Source organism: Chrysochloris asiatica, unplaced genomic scaffold (genome assembly GCF_000296735.1).
Source record: "Chrysochloris asiatica unplaced genomic scaffold, ChrAsi1.0 scaffold00019, whole genome shotgun sequence".
NCBI lineage: Eukaryota > Metazoa > Chordata > Mammalia > Afrosoricida > Chrysochloridae > Chrysochloris > Chrysochloris asiatica.
Genome location: NW_006408537.1, coordinates 3,477,252 through 3,496,832, shown reverse-complemented (window position 1 = coordinate 3,496,832; position 19,581 = coordinate 3,477,252). Strand labels below are relative to the sequence as shown.

The following is a 19,581-nucleotide window of genomic DNA, read 5'->3' as shown; positions in this document are numbered from 1 at the left end:
GCTGCTCCTTGGAAACACTATACAGGGTTACTATGAGTTGGAACTGACTCGATGGCACTTAACAACAACAGCCCTGCTACAGAGAAAGCAGATACTCCACCCTTCTGCATTGTTGGCCCTGTTCAAACATACATATAAAGTACATTTTTGCTTCTGTGGTCTCATTCACTGACTCATTTATTCATTTATTCAGATTTAAAGAAAACCTGGAGCTGGGCTGTCATGGCTTGCAGGCCCAAACTTCATTATTTCAATGGACGGGGTAGAATGGAATCTATCCGGTGGCTCTTGGCTGCAGCTGGAATTGAGGTAGGTTCTGATTTAGGTGGCGCTGCAGGATAATGTGGGTCCTGGTGTGGTGCTGTGGATTAATGAGCTGGACTGCAAGGTAGGTTTGAACCTCAAGGTTGGCAGTTCAAGCTCACCAGCTGCTCATGGAAGCCTTATGTAGGATCACTATGGGTCAGAACTGATTCTATGGCACTTAACAACAACAACAACAAGCAGGTGACACACTAAATGGCAATGTCAGTTTGAACCACAAAGCCGGCTGTTCAAACTCACCAGTCGCTTCTTGGAAACCCTTTACAGGGTCACTATGAGTTAGAACTGACTGGATCGTATTTAACAACACAAGCACCACCATACACCATGGCACTGGGAGTCTGGTTGTGGCACTATAAAATAAGTACCAGGCTGTTAGCTGTAAGGTCAGTGGCTCAAACCCTCCAGCTGCTCTTCGGAAACTCTACGTAGGGTCGCTACAAATCAGAACCAACTTGATGGCACTTACAAAAACAATCACCCACCTACTGCCATCAAGTTGGTTCCGACTCATAGTGACCCTTGGGTTTCTGAGGCTGTAAATCTTTACGGGAACAGAAAGCCTCAACTTTCTCCTTTAAGTGGCTGATTCAAACTACCGACCTTGCAGTTAGCAGTCCAGTGCTTATCCTACAGCACCACCAGGCTCCTTAGGGTATGGTAAGTCATATCTAAAATTGTCTGTACCAAAGCACTTTTCTCACAAAAGCCAGCAGGCTTCCCTAAATGACTTGTCAATAGTATTGCCTGAATTAAAAATCTCATAAAGCAAAGTCCCTTTGACATATAAAAAGCTATCACTGTAAGAACCCAAGACCCAAATCAACTGTCATCAGTGTATTCTGACTCATAGAGACCCTGTATGGGTTTCTATGGCTGTAAATCTTTATGGGAGCAGAAAGTTTCATCTTTTTCCCTCTGAGTGACTGGTGGGTTTGAACTGCCAACCTTGTAGTTAGCAGTTTAGTGCTTATGCTACCCCCAGCATTCCTTACTGTATAAGGGACAAAAAGGTCACATGATCATCTCAATAGATGCAGGAAAGTCTTTTGACAAAATTCAACACATTTTCACAGTCAAACTCTCAATGGACTTGGAATAGAAGGGAATTTTCTCAACCTGTTAAAGGTCATCTACAGCCCACCTCATCCCATCTACTATCATTCTTATTGATAAAAAGCTAGCTTTCCCCCCAAAGATCAAGAACAAAACAAGAATATCCACTCTTATCACTTCTATCCAAACTGTACTTACCCGGAACAACTAAGCACGAAAAAGAAATAAAAGGCATCCCCATTGAAAAGGAAGAAAGAAAATTACCTCTGTTATAGATGATATGATCTTGTATATAGAATATCTTATAATGAAATGGTATTCTTGTTAGTTCTAAATCATAGTGACCCTATATAGGATTCCCAAGGAGAAGCTGGTGGGTTTGAATTCAACCTTGCAGTTAGCAGTCCAGTGCTTATCCTGCATGCCATGCCATAAAGCAACAAGTTGCTGATACATACACTAACATAGATGAATCTCAAAATAGGTTGAGTGAAAGAGTTTATACACAATAGAGTACGGGATATAATTTCACTTTAAAACTGCATTTGTAAATTCTACAAAAGGGAAATATATCCAGAATGGCAGAAAGCCCATTCATGACTGCCTGAGAATATGCATGGAGAATGGATTACAAAGATGCATGGGAGAACTTTTCAGAGCGATAGAAATGTTTTCCACCTTGATTGTTGTAATAGGGTTAAATGGGTGTTTACATTTGTGAAACATCATGGGACCAGTTCACTTAAAATAAATGTCTTTAATGTAAATTTTTCCTTAATAAATTTTATTTTTTAAATATGTACCAGTTATTAAGATTGTTGTTGTTAAGTGCTGTTGATTCAGTTCCAACCCACAGTGACTGAGGAGAGGCTGGTGAGCTTGAACTGCTGACCTTGCAGTTCAAACTGACTTCGCAATTCAGCGCATTAACCCATAGCATCACACCAGGTCTCCTAGCTAGTAAGAGATACACTTAAAGTTTCTCTACCGATTGATGAACATAGACATAATTAAAGAAAACTAATTATCAACTATTCACAACTGAGGGGACCTGGTGTGACTCTGTAGGATAAGCACTGGACTGCTAACCACAAGGTCAGAAGATCAAGCCCACCAGCTTGATGCAGGGTCACTATGAGTCAGAACCGACTCTCAATAAATTGGAAAAATAATTTATAATATTTATGCAACAATTAGAAACATGAATAGAGATGATATGAAATAACTGCCATTAATTTTTTAGATACACTACTGTACTATGGTTTTGTTTGTTTTTTTAATTTATTTTAATGATTTATTGTGAATTATGTGATAGTTTACATAGGAGAATATTACTTTCACATTCATTCCATCGTATATCGTCTCATTGCCATGGTTACAATCCCCTCCATGCAATCCTTCCCCCGTGCCCCTCAGGTCTTCAGCACACAGTCACTCTCCCTCTCTGGATCTGAAGTCTCCAGCTGCTCCATCGCTCCGCATCATCATCTTTGGCTCCATTTCAGGCATCATTGCTTCTCTGGGTAGGGTCCCGCTCTCTGCTCCTCTCCCTTGACGGTCCCAGGGACCTCTGCTCCTAGATTGAAAAGTTAATCACTCCCCTCCTTGCTATAAAACATCTACCTTTACATTTCCAACCCTCACAGTCAGTCCTGATAACAATTATTCACTATTGTATCACAAGAGACCTATCTGGATTTCATTGCATCAGCGGCCACCTAGACAGATTGAATACTACTCACTGGAGATTCTACCTTTCTCCAGGCCCTCTGATTCTACTCTCCCTCTTGAAAGCTTGAAAGCCAGTCACTTCTTGCCTTTGTAGCCCCCCACCCCCCCTTTATGGGTAGCCAATGTTCAAGTTGCCCATCCCTGTCTACTCTGTGTGTGGAGGGGGTGGAAATGATTCTTGCTGCAAGGGCCCGCTTGTACTATGGTTATTTTTTAAACTAGTTTGTTTTTTATACTTTGATGTCGTTAAGCACTGTGAGTCAGTTCCAACTCATCGTGACCCTGTATAGGTTTTCCAAACAGCAGTTGGTGGGTTTGAACCACAAACTTTGTGGTTACTAGTTCAGTGTTTACCCTTCATCACTACATCTGGACTCCTTTTATGTTTTAGGGATACATGTTAAAGTATTTAAGAATAGATATTAAAGTATTTAAGGCGTTCTGGTAGCATAGTGGTTATGAGTTGGGTTGTTAACCTCAAGGTCAGCAGTTCGAAACTAACACCTGTCCCATGGGCGAAAGATGAAGCTTTCTGCTCTTGTAAAGATTTACATCCTTGGAAACCCTATACAGGTCACTATGAGTCGGAACTGACTCCATGGTACACCACCACCTCCATTAAAGTGTTTAAGGATGAAAGATTTTTATCATATTATTACTGTATGGAGAGAGCAACAGGGATCTAGATGAAATGAAACTAACTTGAGTTGATCATTATTGAAGCTGGTACAGGAGGATCCTAATACTCTAGATGTTAAAACTCTCCATAATAAAAAATAAGAAAATAAGTGTATAATTAATCTTAAACATAAACCCCCATGTAGGGGAGCTGGAAAGAGTGCATAGATTGTGACATAGTACCTGTTAAATTTTCAATTATTTTGGCAAGTGTCAGGATCTGTACTAAATGTTCAATATATTGATGAGCAGGACAGACCAGGCCTCTCCCCGCATGCAGTTGACATATAGCTAGGATGCAGATAAGTAAATAAGTGATTAAAATGTGTAGTGAGGACAATTGTGAGAACACCTGGACTTTTTTACAGCATTAAAATGCCATGATTCGTAGGGTTTGAACAGGAAAGAACATCAGTTTTCAGTGACGCTGCTGAATGCTGCCCTCTAGAAGTTGCTGTTGTTGTTGTTAGGTGCCATCGAGTCAGTACTGACTCATAGCGACCCTATGCACAACAGAATGAAACACTGCCTGGTCCTGGGCCAACCTCACAATTGTTAATACGCTTAAGCCCATTGATGCTGTCACTTTGCCAATCCATTTCATTGGGGGTCTTCCTCTTTTTCTCTGACCCTCCACTTTGCCAAACATGATATTCTGCTCCAGCGACTGGTCCCTCCTGACAATATGTCCAAAGTATGAGAGACGAAGCCTAGCCATCCTGGCCTCCAAGGAACACTCTGGCTGCACTTCTTCCAACACAGATCTGTTGGTTCTTTTGGCAGCCCATGGTACTTACAATATTCTCCTCCAACACCATAACTCAAAAGCATCAATTCTTCTATGGTCTTCCTTATTCACTGTCCAGCTTTCGCATGCATATGAGGTTATTGAAAATACCATGACTGGGGCAGGCACACCTTAGTCTTCAAGCTGACATCTTTGCTCTTCAACACTTTAAAAAGGTCTTGTGCAGCAGATTTACCTAATGCAATACATCATTTGATTTCTTGACTGCTGCTTCCTTGAGTGTTGATAGTTGATCCAAGAAAAATAAAGTCCTTGACAACTTCAATCTTTTCTCTGTTGATAAGAATGTTGTTTATTGGTCCAATGGTGAGTATTTTTTTCTTCTTTACATTGAGATGCAATCCTTACCAAAGGCTGTGCTCTTTGATCTTCATCAGTAAGTATTTTAAGACCTCTTCACTTTCAGCAAACAAGGTTGTATCATCTGCATATCATAGGTTGGTAATGAGTCTTCCTCCAATCCTGATGCCATGTTTTACTTCATAGAACCCAGTTTCTCAGATTATTTACTCAGCATACAGGTTGAATAAGTATGCTGAAAGAATACAACCCTGTCACAAACCTTTCTTGATTTTAAACCATTCAGTGTTCCCATGTTCTGTTCGAACAACTGCCTCTTGGTCCATGTACAGATTCCTCATCAGCACAATTGAGTGTTCCAGAATACTCATACTTCACAATGTTGTCCATGGCTTGTCATGATCCACACAATCAAAAGCCTTTGTGTAGTCAATAAATCACAGGTAAACATGTTTTTGATATTCTCTGCTTTCAGCCAAGATCCACCAGAGCATCATCAACGATATCCCTCATTCCACATCCTCTTCTAAATCCAGCTTAAACCTCTTGAAGTTCTCTGTCAATGTATGCTTGCAGCCGTTTTTGTATTATCTTTCGTAAAACTTTACTCACATGAGATATAAAAGATATTGTCCAATGATTTCCACATTCCATTGGGTCACCTCTCTTTGGAATGGGCACAAATATGGATCTCCTTTAAGAGATTACACTGAGGTTACACTGAGAAATACACACGTCAGTCCAGATCTCAGAGACCCAGCAACTGAGGGAAGGTTTTCTTGGAGCAAGTTATGAACAAACTCAGGGGAACTTGTCTCAGAGGTGGGCTAGAAATGAAAGGTTTCAGGTGAGGCAGTGTCCTGGGAGGCGAATTGCTAGTCCCCTTACTTCAGACTTATGGAAAATTTGGGATTAGATTTTATTAATGACTAAATTACTGTATTGAAGTCCTGGTGTGGCACTGTGGGTTAATGCATCAGACTGCAAAGTCATTTGAACTGCAAGGTTGGCGGTCCAAGCTCACCACCTTGGAAACATACAGAGTCGCTATGGGTCAGAACCAACTCGACAGCACTTAACAACAACAAAAATTACTGTATTGGATATGAACCTAATCCTTCCTCAATGTTGTAAAGAAACTAGCAAAAACAAACGAACAACCTAAAAGTAAGTAGTGTGATCTCAGGCTGTTTTCTCATCATTAATGAATAACCTGTTATAGCAAAGGTCAGACTCCAACTCTGTGATTCAGGCAGGGTCTGTGTTCAGAGGCCCCAGCCGGAATGAGTTACACACAGGATGGAGCAGGGGGCTAGGCTGAGAGCATGCAGGCTTCCTTTTGTCTACCCAGCTTGACTTCAGCAGGTAGTGGGGCAAAGACTGTCCAGAGATCCTGTTCAGGGCTCCCAGGCTCTCTGTGCCCAAGGGGTAAACATCACAATCTTGTTCCCTCCACCTGCCTCGCAAGCAACATCGTCCTCATCAAACCTATCACCACCTTCAACTGGACACCTCGTAAATTGTTAGCTCACACTCTGTGCAGATCCTGATCCTGTGAAATTGTATAGATTCACAACAAATGCTATTACACTGAGACATTACAAGCCCCCAAATTCCCAATAGTCTCATCATCGTGGTGATTCAAACCCACTCAGGTGCTTCATGGAAGAAAGACCTGGTGAACTCCTTCAGCAAGATTGTTGTTGTTAAGTGCTGTTGAGTCAGTTCCGACTTATAGCGACACCATAAAGGATTTATGAGGAGTGGATGGTGAGTTTGAACCGCAGACCTTAATGTGCAAACCAACCTCGCGGTCCAGTGCATTATCCTATAAGCGCCACACTAAGATTCAGTAAAGATTACAGCCAAGGCAGTCCTGTGGGACTGTTCTAATCTAACATTTACAATTGCTATGAGACGGAATTGACTTGATGGCATACAACAGCCCTCAACACTACTATTAATGACTTGTTTTACTATAGACTATGTCTTATGCTGTGTGGTTTAAAAACATTACATTATTTCATGTACGGACTGTTTTACACCCCTTTATATTGAGGAAATTAAGGCTTGGAGATGTGAAGTAACTACATACAGTTTACAGAGCTATTATCTGACAGAACCAAGACAGGAACAAATCCAACTGATATCACATTCATATTCTTTTTTTTTTTTTACATGGTAAAAGACTGATTTTTATTATTTATAAAATTTTTAATTGAATAAAACTCTTTGTACAAAATGAAGCACTTTATTGTACAAAATTTTGAACTAGCTCAAGTTTACAATCATAAAAATTAGAACAATAAGAAAATAATTACACTATGGGACAAAGGAGAATATCAGGGGAAATTGAGTTTTTACTAGGAAAATGATCAATATACAATGTTATCATTTAACTGAATTGTTTCTGATCCTAATGCTTAATCTTATCACAAACTTGACATAATAAAATTATTTTGGGGAATTGATTTGAAATCAACACTATGGTGTTTGGCTCTCTATATACATATATTAGGACTATTTGTATTCTCATGAAAATTCATAGAAAAAAAACATATAGTGAGAAATCAATATTCTTCATAGATTTTGTAGATGATTTTAATCTGATTCATCACTACTAAAGTAAGAGCTGTCACAATATTCAGCTGTGTAGAGAAATTTATGAATGATTGGGTTCATCTTCGGTATCCAGTGTCGTGGAACCAGATATGTTGAAAGGTTAAAGAGATCTACAAATACCTTGTACCTGTCACTCACAGTTGAGCACAGGTACTAATAGCCTGAGGATCCACCAGTGCCAGCCTTGCTACCCAGCATTCTGTGCACCATGCAGACGTGGTTATATCTCCATTTTGTCATTCGTGTATCTATGTCCATAAGAGAAGTCAGCAATTAAAATGGGACCTGGAATCTAGGCTCTTCCCTATAAAAATATATCATCAGTGCTCCCTGAAGCGCTCGGTATGACAGCCGTCTTTCACCTTTGCTGAGGAGATGTTCATGGCATTTCTCATCAAATAAAGACAGTAACACCTCTTTTTGTTTCTGGAATTCAGCCATTTGTTCCTCTTTTTCCTCTGAATCTTCCCTAGCCTGAATCCTTATGAATTCCTCTTCCAGGCCTTTTACAATATTTTTTTCAAAATTTCCCCAGAAGTTAAATCCATGTGGTTCTAAACCTGGTGTTCTTTCCAGCCATGCCTCCACTAGTTGCAGAAGTGTTTTTTCTTGCTCAGACTTCAATAGTAGTTCATTATCTTCTCCTTTGAAGTTATCACGATAATGTCTTCTGTTGTAAGGGACTCTCATACTCTGAAGAACACCAATCTTGTTTTCTAATAGACAGAACTGCAAACTCTGGAAGCCTGATGCTGGAGATAAATACTCTCTGAAGTCATTGAAATCCAAGGGAGTCATTGTTTCCAGAATGGAAAACTGTTGTATCAATAGTTTAAGGATCACTGCTATTCTGTACATCCGAGTAACAACCTTAAGCATATTCCTTTCATCCCTGACATGGCCATTCTGAAAGATCTCTCTAACAGAATCTAATTCCCATAGGATTTTCTTAAACCAGAGTTCATATGCTTGATGAGTTATAATGAAAAGATGCTCATCATGGATTTTATTTCCTTTTATTTCACTTTGAAGCTCTTGTGCATTCAAAACTTTTTCCAGATGCAGATAGTTCCCATAGATGAGTCCTCCTTTACTGGCTTTATTCACACCAGTTTGTGATTTGTCTTCTTCACTGCCTTCTACAGGTGTTTTTTTAAAAGTATATCCGAAGTTGTTTCCTAAAAACAGGCATCCACTCATGGCAAAAACCTTGTGTCTGAGGAGCAACGTAGATTTGTCCTCTCATAGATCTCATCGACCTTTCCACATTCATATTCTTGATAACTTTGTCCTTAGACTTTGCATTTGATAGATTCTGCCTATTAAGAAAAAGTACATTATTAAGTAATAATTGATATTTGGTTTTGTATTGAACAGCTGGTACCACTCAGAGCTATGACAGCCCAAATGCTTGGCTGCCAAGCAACCAATGGAAGCTGTGTCCGAAGGTCTAATGACCGGAAATGGACCCAGAACAACTTCAATATTCACCTATGTGGTTTGCTTAAAATTAAAAGAGAGAGAGAGAGAGAGTGAGATGACTGAAAGACAGCCCCTGGTGACATTCTCATGACAATTTCTACTTACTAAGCGCTTAGTGTGCACAAGCAGTTGTTCTAAGTACTGCATGCCTAGGCCATTGTACCTATACAGAATCCCCATAATGACACCCACAGTCACACTCAGATGACACTACTGAGGCACACAGAGACTCAGCAATGTGCTGAAGGTTGCAAAGTGAAAAAAAATCGAGATTCAAACACAGAAAGTTAAGCCACAAACCAAAGTTATTTGGGGGAGGAGGTGAAGAATTAGACCAGGGACTCTAAGTTTTCTCTTAATTTCAGTTCTGCTCCAGGGTGTCCCACAGTTTCAAGGAGTGGAAATACCAAGCTGTGGGCATAGGAACTCTGCAACAACTGAGATCCATTTTGATCTGAGTGAAGATCCCGTGGGTAGGGTGATAGAGATTATCACAGAGGCAGGTTGGTGGCAGAATCTCAAATGGTCCCTAGCCCAATGGTGGGGGACACACAATATCCTATCCTGATCTTACATGGAGGGGCAGACTCTTTCTAGATGGTCAAACTCTAGAATTACAGCAGCCTTTCATGTCTCCTCCCTCCAATGACATTTTCCACCGCAATCCTTACCTAGTTTCCGGGGACAGATTGGAGGTGAAGGGGATCTTCAGGAACGAGCAGCCAATTCCTGTGATCCAGGCTCTTTCCTTGGTGAGTCTAACCTAAGTGTTCCAAATGGCCATGATCAGAACCCTTTTGCCAAACTCAGAAGTCTGACCTTCTCCAAACTATGTAGCCAACAGTGGCCATTCAGGTTGGAAAGTTCTACAATGCTAGTGAATGAAATAACAAGGACCTCCTTTATGGTTTTTTTCTTACTGTTTTCCAGTTTGAAGAGAAATTTATAGAAAGTCCAGAAGACTTGGAAAAGTTACGAAATGGTAAGACCAAGTCTCTACATGTCCCTGAGTAGGTTTCTACTAGAAGTCCCCAACAGAATTTTTAGTACTTGGCAACATGTATGAGTTTATTTGGCGGTAGTTGGGGATGGTAGAGAGGGAGAAAAGTGTTTAAAATGCAAGGGGTGAGGCTCTCTGAGAAGATCTGGAAAATCTCTCATGACTAAGAATGACTAGATAGACTTCTGGGACTTTTTGTTACAGACACCATGTCCAAGGCTCTGAGAATGTTTTCAAGTCGCCTTCTTGTGCTTTTCTGCACAGTGAATGAGCTGCCAACAGTTCAGAATCCCACAATTCCCTCCACCCATAGACATATAGTCACAGCACGGAAGTGAAAAGAGTAGACAGAGGTTTGCAAATCACCTTGAGTTGTGTGACAAGGTAATAACTGAGTAATACTGTAGAGCCAGGTGAAACCATGTTGAACTAATGGGAAGCCAGGTGAGAGATTCAGGAGGGAGAAAACTGAGCAAAGAATGGAATCCATGGAGTTAGGAAATAGGGCCTGCTCTGTACACGCCAATTCCATGGTTCCTACCTTGAAATCCCTCCCGGAACTGTCCTTACATGCCATGAGCACCATGAGAACTACTTTGGGAAATTCTCATTGAAAATGGCCCCTGCCTGGCAGCTCTGTTGCAGCCACTCCCAACTTTCTTTGAGGAGACTTCCAACATGTAAACTAGAAAGCAGTCAACTTATAGCTGGTTAGGCAATAAGAAGATAAATGAAATAACAGGTTGACAATAAAAGAGAGTTTGAAAAAAGTGAGGATGATTGTAAAGCTGAAAACAAAATGTTATTTCAGTTAAATGCTACCTGATTATGATTTTTGCTTTCGTTTCATGTCTTCTGTTATCTCACCAAACATTTTTTATCTTATAAGAGTGTGATCCATTACATATTTCACTTACTTTTCTTTTCTTTTTTCAAAAGATGGAAGTTTGATGTTCCAGCAAGTACCCATGGTTGAAATTGATGGGATGAAGCTGGTACAGACCAGAGCCATTCTCAACTACATTGCCACCAAGTACAACCTGTATGGGAAGGACATAAAGGAGAGAGCCCTGTATGGTCTATTTTCTCTTCTTGCATCAGTAAAGAACATGGGAACCACTTAGGTCCTACCTTGAGTGAACAGAGCATGCTGGGATTGCAGAAGAAGAGGCCAGAAGCCCCAGGCCTGGCCATGGCAGGGAACCCTGAGTCAGCCCTAGGCTGGGCCTTAGGTGTATAGACTGAGTGAGTCAGTTGAGTGTAGTGCTGTGGAGAAGGGGGAATGGGAAGCTCAAGGCGAATTCAGCAAGTGTGCCATGAGGCGGTCCAGTTTCAGTGCTTTCGTAAGAGGGAAATCCAAGAAGTCAAAAATGTGGCCATTTTGTTTTTCTAGCAGCTCAGTGCCTTAGGAGCTGCACACCATCAACAGCTTGAGGCAAGAACAAAGGATCTAAGTGTCTGAGGAAGGGAAGGGAGCAAAGAAGCTGATTCTCAGGTTCCAGAAATGACAAACTGATAATGAGGAACCTAGTAAGTTATGTGGACTAGATGTCTTGGCATGGTTAACGGAAGCTAGAGCCCATTGATTCCTTTGGAGCTTGAGGTGACCTCAGGTGTCTTGATACAGGCTGGAAGCAACCAGGCTCATTCAAAAACCCCACAACAAATCCTAAAGACATTGAGTAGATTAGGAGTTACTAGGACTGGAGGGACCAACAGATGGGGAGTAATTGCTAAAGGGTGCAAGATATCTTTTGAGAATTGATGCAGATATTGTGACGTTGGTTGTAGAATTCTGTGAATGTACTAAAAAAAAAAAAAAAAAAAGCCCTACAAAATCATACAATTTGAAAGGATGTAATGTACGTTATATGTATTATGTTTCAGAAAATGGTTATTTAAAAAAATCAAAAACCTCTTGTGATGGTTGCTCAATGTGATGAATGTAATTAATGCCACTACACTGTACATGTGAACAACATATACATGGAGTCCTGGTGTGGCGCTGTAGGATAAATACTTGACTGCTAACCACAAGGTTGGCAGTTCAAACTCATTGGCTGCTCCTCAGAAATCCTATATAGTCCTAGTGTGGTGCTATAACATAAAGCACTGGACTGCAAGGTCTGTTTGAACCACAAGGTCGATGGTTTAAATCCACCAACCACTCCTCTGAAACCCTATATGAGTTAGAACTGGCTCGACAGCGCTTAACAACAACAACAATGATATATATACTTAAAAAAAAAAAGTAAAGAAAACTAAAATTACCTCTAAGTTCTTGAAGGAAGTTAAGTTTGGTAAAAAAGGAAATAAAAACTTCCCTGGCATATGCATTCTTTGAAATGGTTTAAATAATTGGACCTAATTAAGAGGCTGGAATTTTTCACAACTTCAATCTTTTCTCCCTTTATGAAGACCTTGTTTTCTTTCCAAAGATGTACAATCCATAGTGAAGGAAGGTTGTAATCTTTAATCCTCATCAGTAAGTATTTTAAATCTTCTTCACTTCCAGCAAACAAGGTTATGTCATCAGCATATTGTAGGTTGTTAATTAACTTCCCTCCAATCCTGATTCCACATTCTTCTTCATATAATCAACATATAGATTGAATAGTTACGGTGAAAGAATACAACCCTGATACACACCTTTACTGATTTTAAACCATTCATGATCCTCTTGTTTTAGTAAATGACTGCATTGGTCTATGTACAGTTTCTGCATGCACAATTAAGTGTTCTGGAATTCCTATTCTTTGAAAGGTTAATCATAGTTTATTGTAATCCATATAGTTGATCATAACAAACTACAGATAACATATAGTGCATAGTCATTAAAGCATAGTGAACATCTTTCTAGTATTCTATGCTTTCAGCCAAGATCCATCTGATACCTGCATTTACTCCATATCTTCTTTGAATCCAACTTGAATTTCTTTCAGCTCTCTGTTGATGTACTGCCACAAACACTTTTGATTTATCTTCAACAAAACTTTACTTGCATATAATATTAATGATATTGTTCAATGATTTCTGCATTTCCTTGGGCCACCTTTCCTTGCAATTGGGCACAAGTATGGATCTTTTCCAATCAGCTGGCCAGCTAACTATTTTCCAAGTTTCTTGGTATAAGCAACCGAACCAATAAATAACATCATGATAAATGGATAAAATATTCAATTTCTCAATGATTTCATTTTACTTGAATCTACAATCAGTGCTTATGGAAACAGTAGTCAAGAAATCAAATGACATATTTTATTAGGAAAATCTGCTACAAAAGTCTTCTTTAAAGTGTTAAAAAGTAAAGATGACACTTTGAGGACTAACGTGCATCTAACTGGAGTGGCACTGTGGGTTAATGCACCAGACTGCAAACTGTTTGAACTGCAAAGTTGGCAGGTCAAGCTCACCAGCTGCTCCTCAGAAACCCTATACAGGGTCAGAACTGACTCCACGGCACTTAACAACAGCAACAAACCAAGTCAGGGTATTTTCAATCATCTCGTATGTATGCAATAAATAAGGAAAACTGGAGAAGACTCTATACTTTTAAATGATGGTGTTGGCAAAGAATACTGAATATACCATGGATTGCCTAAAGGTAAAGAAAGAATAAATATGTTTCAGAAGATGTATAGCTGAATTGTTCCTAGAAAGAGATGATGGCGAGACTTCGTGTGTTTTACTTTGGATAAGTTGTCAAGAAGGACCAGTCCCTGGAGAAGGACATCATACTTGGTAAAGTGGAGAGTCAGTAAGAAAGAGGAAGTCCTTGAATGAGATGGATTGATGCAATGGCAGCAACAATGGTCTAAAACATAACAATTGTGAGGAGGATGCAAGAGTAGGCAATATTTTCTGGTGTACACAAGGTTGCTCTGTGTTGCAACAAACTCGATGACACCTAACCAAAACAACAATTAAGAGGATAATTAAATGGTGTATTGAAAAATGCAAATATGGTGACAACTGAGCAGTACATGGTGAAGGCTATGGAACCATGTTCAAAGGAAAATAATTGAAACAATTGCTAAGATTGGGCCTTGAAATGAATTTGAATGGTGTGTCAGGATGAGAGAGGAAGCACACAAAAGGAAGTCTTGTGACCACTTTCTTAGGGGGAAGGTCATTAGTCAAATGCTGCACACTATTATGTGCCAGAAAGAACAACAGAGATGGCAAATGCTAGGAACAGTGTCCTTTGGTACTTGCAATGAGTTTATCAATTCTTTCTGGACCTTGACTTGGAGGAGGTCTCCTATGCTCTATGTATTTATGTTTGATCATTTGCATAATATAAAATTTAGACATATGCACACCCCAGTAGATTATTCTAAAAGTTAAATAAAAATCTTAGCATTATGTAACATAGTCCAACAAGACAATGTTCTACATCCTTTGATGAGCTCATTGGTCTCTCCATGTGTAGAAGAAAGAAGAGTGATGAGAACTGAAGATGCTTGGAATCAATTAGTCTAATAGACTGTTGGAACCTGTGGACATCAGTCTCTATGACTCTGAGACCAGCAGAACTAAATAGTGTTCAGATACCACTGCCAACTGCTCTGAAAGGGAACACATTAGAAGGTCCCAGATAGAGTGGGAGAAAATATGGAACAAAACTCAAAATTATTAAAAAATCTTAGCTTACTGGATAGAAAGAGACTGGAAGAAACTGAGATTACGGCCCTTGACCATTTTTCATATCTGCAAAGGAATTCATGCTGGTGGCCCAATTTTCAGTCAAGTAGTAGTTAGGTATCTAGAGAAAACAACAATACTAGTAAAGTATGTTCACCATGGAATGGTCAATCATTCAAAATCAAAAGGGCACCATTTGCCTAAGGACAAAGTTGAGAAGGGATGGGAAGGTGGGTGGAATGGAAACAGATGAAATGGAAATGGAATAGGAAGGAAGTGGGATAACTGTTGTTGCATGGAGGGGATTGTAATCATTGAGATGAAACAAAGTGTATGATTTGTTGAATGTAAAATTGATGATTTTATCTGTAATCCTTCATTCAATTCACATTAATTTTTTTTTTTAAATCTTAGCATTATGGGACTAGCACAAAATAAGAACCCAATGAAGGTGAGGCTCTTTTTAAATTAAACTCAAGATAGGAGGCATTTGATGGTTTGTTCATTTTTATCTTTCAGGATTGATATGTATGTGGAAGGTGTGGCAGATTTAAATGAGATGATCCTTCTTTTTTCAATATGTCCACCTGGGGAGAAAGATGCAAAGCTAGCCCTGATCAAAGAGAGAACAACAAAACGTTATTTTCCAGCTTTTGAAAAGGTAAATGAAACCTGTTCAATGTTTTGGGGTACTTAGAGTTTAGAGGGCCACAGAATACTAGGGCCTGGGAATTTCTGCACATTTACCTTTATTCCAACAAGCCTCCTTGAACACAAATATATAGCATCCTGACCCTCAAGATAGTTTATAAAAATTGACAGTGAAGTGGCACTGTAGGATAAGCACTGGACCACAAGGTTTGTTTGAAACACAAGTACGGCCGTTCAAACTCATCAGTAGCTCCTTGGAAACCATATACAGGGTCACCATCAGTAAGAACCGACTCAACCGCATTTAACAAGAACAAAGCCAAGTTTCAATCTTTTGGAAAATTTCAATTTGTTAAGACCAAATCTAACCTCAGGGTGGTACTTCAAACACACCAGCTGCTCCTCAGAAACTCTATACAACAACAACAACAATCTAGAAATCTCTAATTGACAGAATTCCATGGTCATACTTAGAGCTCAGAGTCCTGGTGTGGCACTGTAGCACGAATAAGCAAGGTTGGCAGTTCAAACCCACCAACTATTTCTCGTAACTCCTATATAGGCATGCTGTGAGTTAAACTGACTTGATGGTACTTAACAATGATATCAACAACATTTAGAGCTTGGGTTTGGAGGGTGCTGTGGGTAATGCCAGTGATTAGAGTAGAGCCTGCAGAACACCAAGGTTTTGATCCAACATGGAGCATGGTCAACACAACACGTTAGAGAAATATTCTTGCACCCTGTATAGGGATGTATGAGACTACTGCCCATCAGGAAAATATTGTAAATATTCCAATGTTGAGCGAGAATTAGCTAAGTAAGTAGTGATGGTAGCAGTGGGATGGAGAGAAAGAGAAATATATGAGAGATGTTAAGAAAAGAAGAACCTATAGGGTTTGGGGAACTGGCTATCAGACTTTTCAGGAAAGCTATGAAAATCAGCAAAAAAAAATCACCATTATGTGTGTAGTGCATATATTAGTTGACATTTTTTCTTGAAGGTAAAAGGAGAACATTTTAAGGTAAAAACTATCTAAAATTATGCTAAACAAAAATCATGACCAAAAAGTGGTCATAAGAGATACCAGAACTCCAAACTAGCTGCCATCAAGGCAATTCTTCTCATGCCATTTCCATGAGTATCAGGGTAGAAGTATGTCCCAGAGGAATTTCATTGGCTAATTTTTCAGAAGTGGATCATCAGACTTTATTTCAAGACTCCATGGGGTGGACATGAACCTCCAGCCTTTTGGTTATCAGTCAAACATGGTAACTATGTGCACCCCCAGGAGCTCCACAGAGATAGAATAAAAATCAAACCAGCTGTCCTGGAGTTGATTTGGACTCATAGCAAGCCCATATATCAGAGTAGAATTGCAAAACCCTGGGGAGGTTTCTATGACTGATATTTCAGAAGTAGATTGTCAAGCATTTCTGACAGGCTGCCTCTGGCTGGATTCCAGTGAATTCAGTGAGTAGTCTAGTGCTTAACTGTTTTAAACATTCAAGAACTCCTCCATAAGAGATCCAGGTGACTTAAAAGAGAGAAAAGAGAGAGAGAGAAATATACAAACATCCACCTATAAACATTCTTTCATTCATTCGACAAATGTCAATTCATTCCTTGTACTGTTGAAGTCTCAAGGCTGCACACATTGAGGGGTGGGATAAATAGACTCACAGTGCAGCAGGTGCCAAGTCCTTGGCAATGGTGGAAGATGCAGGTAATGGAATTACAATGTGAAATGCCACAGTGTTGTGGGAACAAGAAAAGAAAAGTCTAGCTTGGGTTTCAGTTGAGAAGTAAGGAAAAAGCAGCTGAAATCTACTTCTCCCTCTCCCCTCATTGAGTCAGGGATGGTGGAGAAACGTCTGAGACTTTCCCCAGCCACTCAGTGAGGGTGCAGAGGTGGGGAAGTCAGGCTGGAGGGAAATGGGAGAGAACATTCATGGTCCAATTTGTCTAATTTGTCAGGTGCTAAAGAGCCATGGACAAGACTACCTTGTTGGCAACAAGCTGAGCAGAGCTGACATTCATCTGGTTGAACTTCTCTACTACGTGGAAGAGATAGACTCCAGCCTTATTGCCAACTTCCCTCTGCTGAAGGTGATTGAATTCACAGCCCCAGAGAGGAAGCCCCTTCCCCCTCCCTCTGGGCATCTAGTATATGGGTGACTGGTGATGTTCTGAGCCTCAGGCTTCTCCAGGCTTCACTCCCCTGCATGTCACCAAAATTAGCTTCGAGGTCTTGAGGCATGTAAAAATGTTGTGAAGTCAAGGAAATTTGAAGCCGATGGTACCCTCAAACAGTACTTTGTCATTTATCATAGCGAGGCACCAGGATTCAGCCTCTCTCTGTCCAGTCCTGTATTCCATTGTTGTCTCTGGGATTTCCTTCATCCCAAGTGGTGTCTTTTCTTTCTATGCCTTAGTCTGTGTGAATAGGTCTTTTCCCTCTGATTTCCTACCCTTGGCTCCTGCTCCATCTTTCTCACGTTGGTTCCTCTCTGTACAAGTTCTCCCTTCGGCCCCATCTTTATCTCTTACTGACTTAATGGCAGCGGAGAAGGAGCATATTAATTTTAACTGGCCCCATGGTTTATCATTTCCAATTTTCTCTGTCTTCATGCCATCTCAATCATCATTTTTGTTATTTAGAGACTTTATGAGCATTAGTACCTCCCTTGAAGACAGGCATGTTATTCTTCCTTGAATTGTAGAAGCACAGTGAATGTACAAGCTATTTCTGTAAGGGAGACTGTGATCTGAATAGAGTCTTAGAGAAAGGTGTCTTCAGGGAAAAATGCTAGTGAGCTTCTTCTGATCTTCATTTCTCTCTGGGTGTGTGTTTCCCTTTTGGGTCCTGATGGAGGGGACTCAGTTGGTCCTGGTCTTGAGGGTCTCAGGTGTCCTGGGTGGTGCTGGCGATGGGATGTTCTTTTGACTCTGCTCTGAGGTTGTGCTGTTCTCTATTATAGGCCCTGGAAGCCAGAGTCAGCAACCTCCCCACAGTGAAGAAGTTCCTGCAGCCTGGCAGCCAGAGGAAGCCTCCCATGGATGAAAAAAGTTTAGAAGAAGCAAAGAAAATTTTCAAGTTTAAGTAAAGCCGACATGTATTTAACAATGAAATGTTTTCCAAATTGTTACTCTTGACTATAGTGAGGCTAATAAACTTTTCCAAAGCATATATGCTAGTTTAATTAGAAATTAATCTATATATAGACTTAGTTGCTTAGGTGAACCAAATGGTTTGTGTTCAGCTATTAAACTAAAGGTTGGTAGTTTGCTCACACTCAGTGGTATCTGAGAAGTCAGGGTGATTTGCTTCTCTAAAAACTATATTGTTGTTGTTAAAAGCCTTCAAGATGATTCCAACTCACAGCAACCTTGTATATGTGGGAGCAGAAAACTTCATCTTTCCTCCAGGAGCTCAAACCTCAGACCTTGTGTTTATCATTTAGCGACACGGCGCTCCCCTGTGAAATTACAGCCAAGAGAAGCCTGTGCTGTTATTGTTAAGTATAGCTATGACTTCTATTTATAGTGACCTTATATAGGGTTTCTGAGACTGTAAATCTTTGTAGGAGCATAAAGCCTCATCTTTCTCTCACAGAATGGCTGGTCGGTTTGAACCACCAATCTTGTGGTTTGCAGTCCAGTGCTTATCCTACAGATCCACTGTACTCTTTAAGAAAAGCCTATGGAATGGCTCTATTCTAGCATATGGGGTCACCATGATTCAGAATGGACTCAATGGCACTGTGTTTGGTTTTTGTCAAGATTTAATTACAATTTCATCCACTTGGTTTTGTTCAAGAATCACCTCATAAGAAGTTGGAACCAACTCGAATGCACTTAACAACAAAAACAAAGGAAGCCTCTTGTAATTGAAAACAAAAGGAAAGAAGTTAAACAGAAACATGTCATATAAGAGTTGTAATATACCTTAGCAAAAACAGTTAAATACAAGTTTTTTTAATCTGACAATAACATAAAAATAGTTTTATCTTCTGTGTTTGGCTATTTTCTAACCAATGCCATACCTTTTTTTTTTATCTTGGAGAGTCATTTTCCTCAGGTAAACAAGCTTTTCCCCCTACTCATTCACTGACTGAATAATTGTTTCATATGTAGTATGGATTATTCCATATTCTAAGAGCTTGGGAAATCATGAAGAATAAGCCACATACAGCCTCTGCTCTCTTGGGGATTATTCTAGTAAAAGAAATTTCTTTAAAAATAGGGAATTCTACTCCAAAGTCATGCATTTCCTAATGCTGC

The 19,581-nt window shown here is 39.9% G+C and overlaps 1 protein-coding gene and 1 pseudogene across 1 annotated transcript; one reads left to right on the top strand and one right to left on the bottom strand.

The window, feature by feature from the left end:
• Positions 1 to 222: 222 nt before the first annotated feature.
• Positions 223 to 18,404, top strand: GSTA1 (glutathione S-transferase alpha 1). The gene is made up of 6 exons (XM_006835713.1): positions 223 to 309; positions 9,932 to 9,983; positions 10,941 to 11,073; positions 15,165 to 15,306; positions 17,275 to 17,406; positions 18,279 to 18,404. The coding sequence occupies exons 1-6, from the start codon at positions 223 to 225 to the stop codon at positions 18,402 to 18,404; spliced, it is 672 nt and encodes a 223-aa protein (XP_006835776.1).
• Positions 7,499 to 8,719, bottom strand: LOC102842678 (annotated as a pseudogene).
• Positions 18,405 to 19,581: the final 1,177 nt, after the last annotated feature.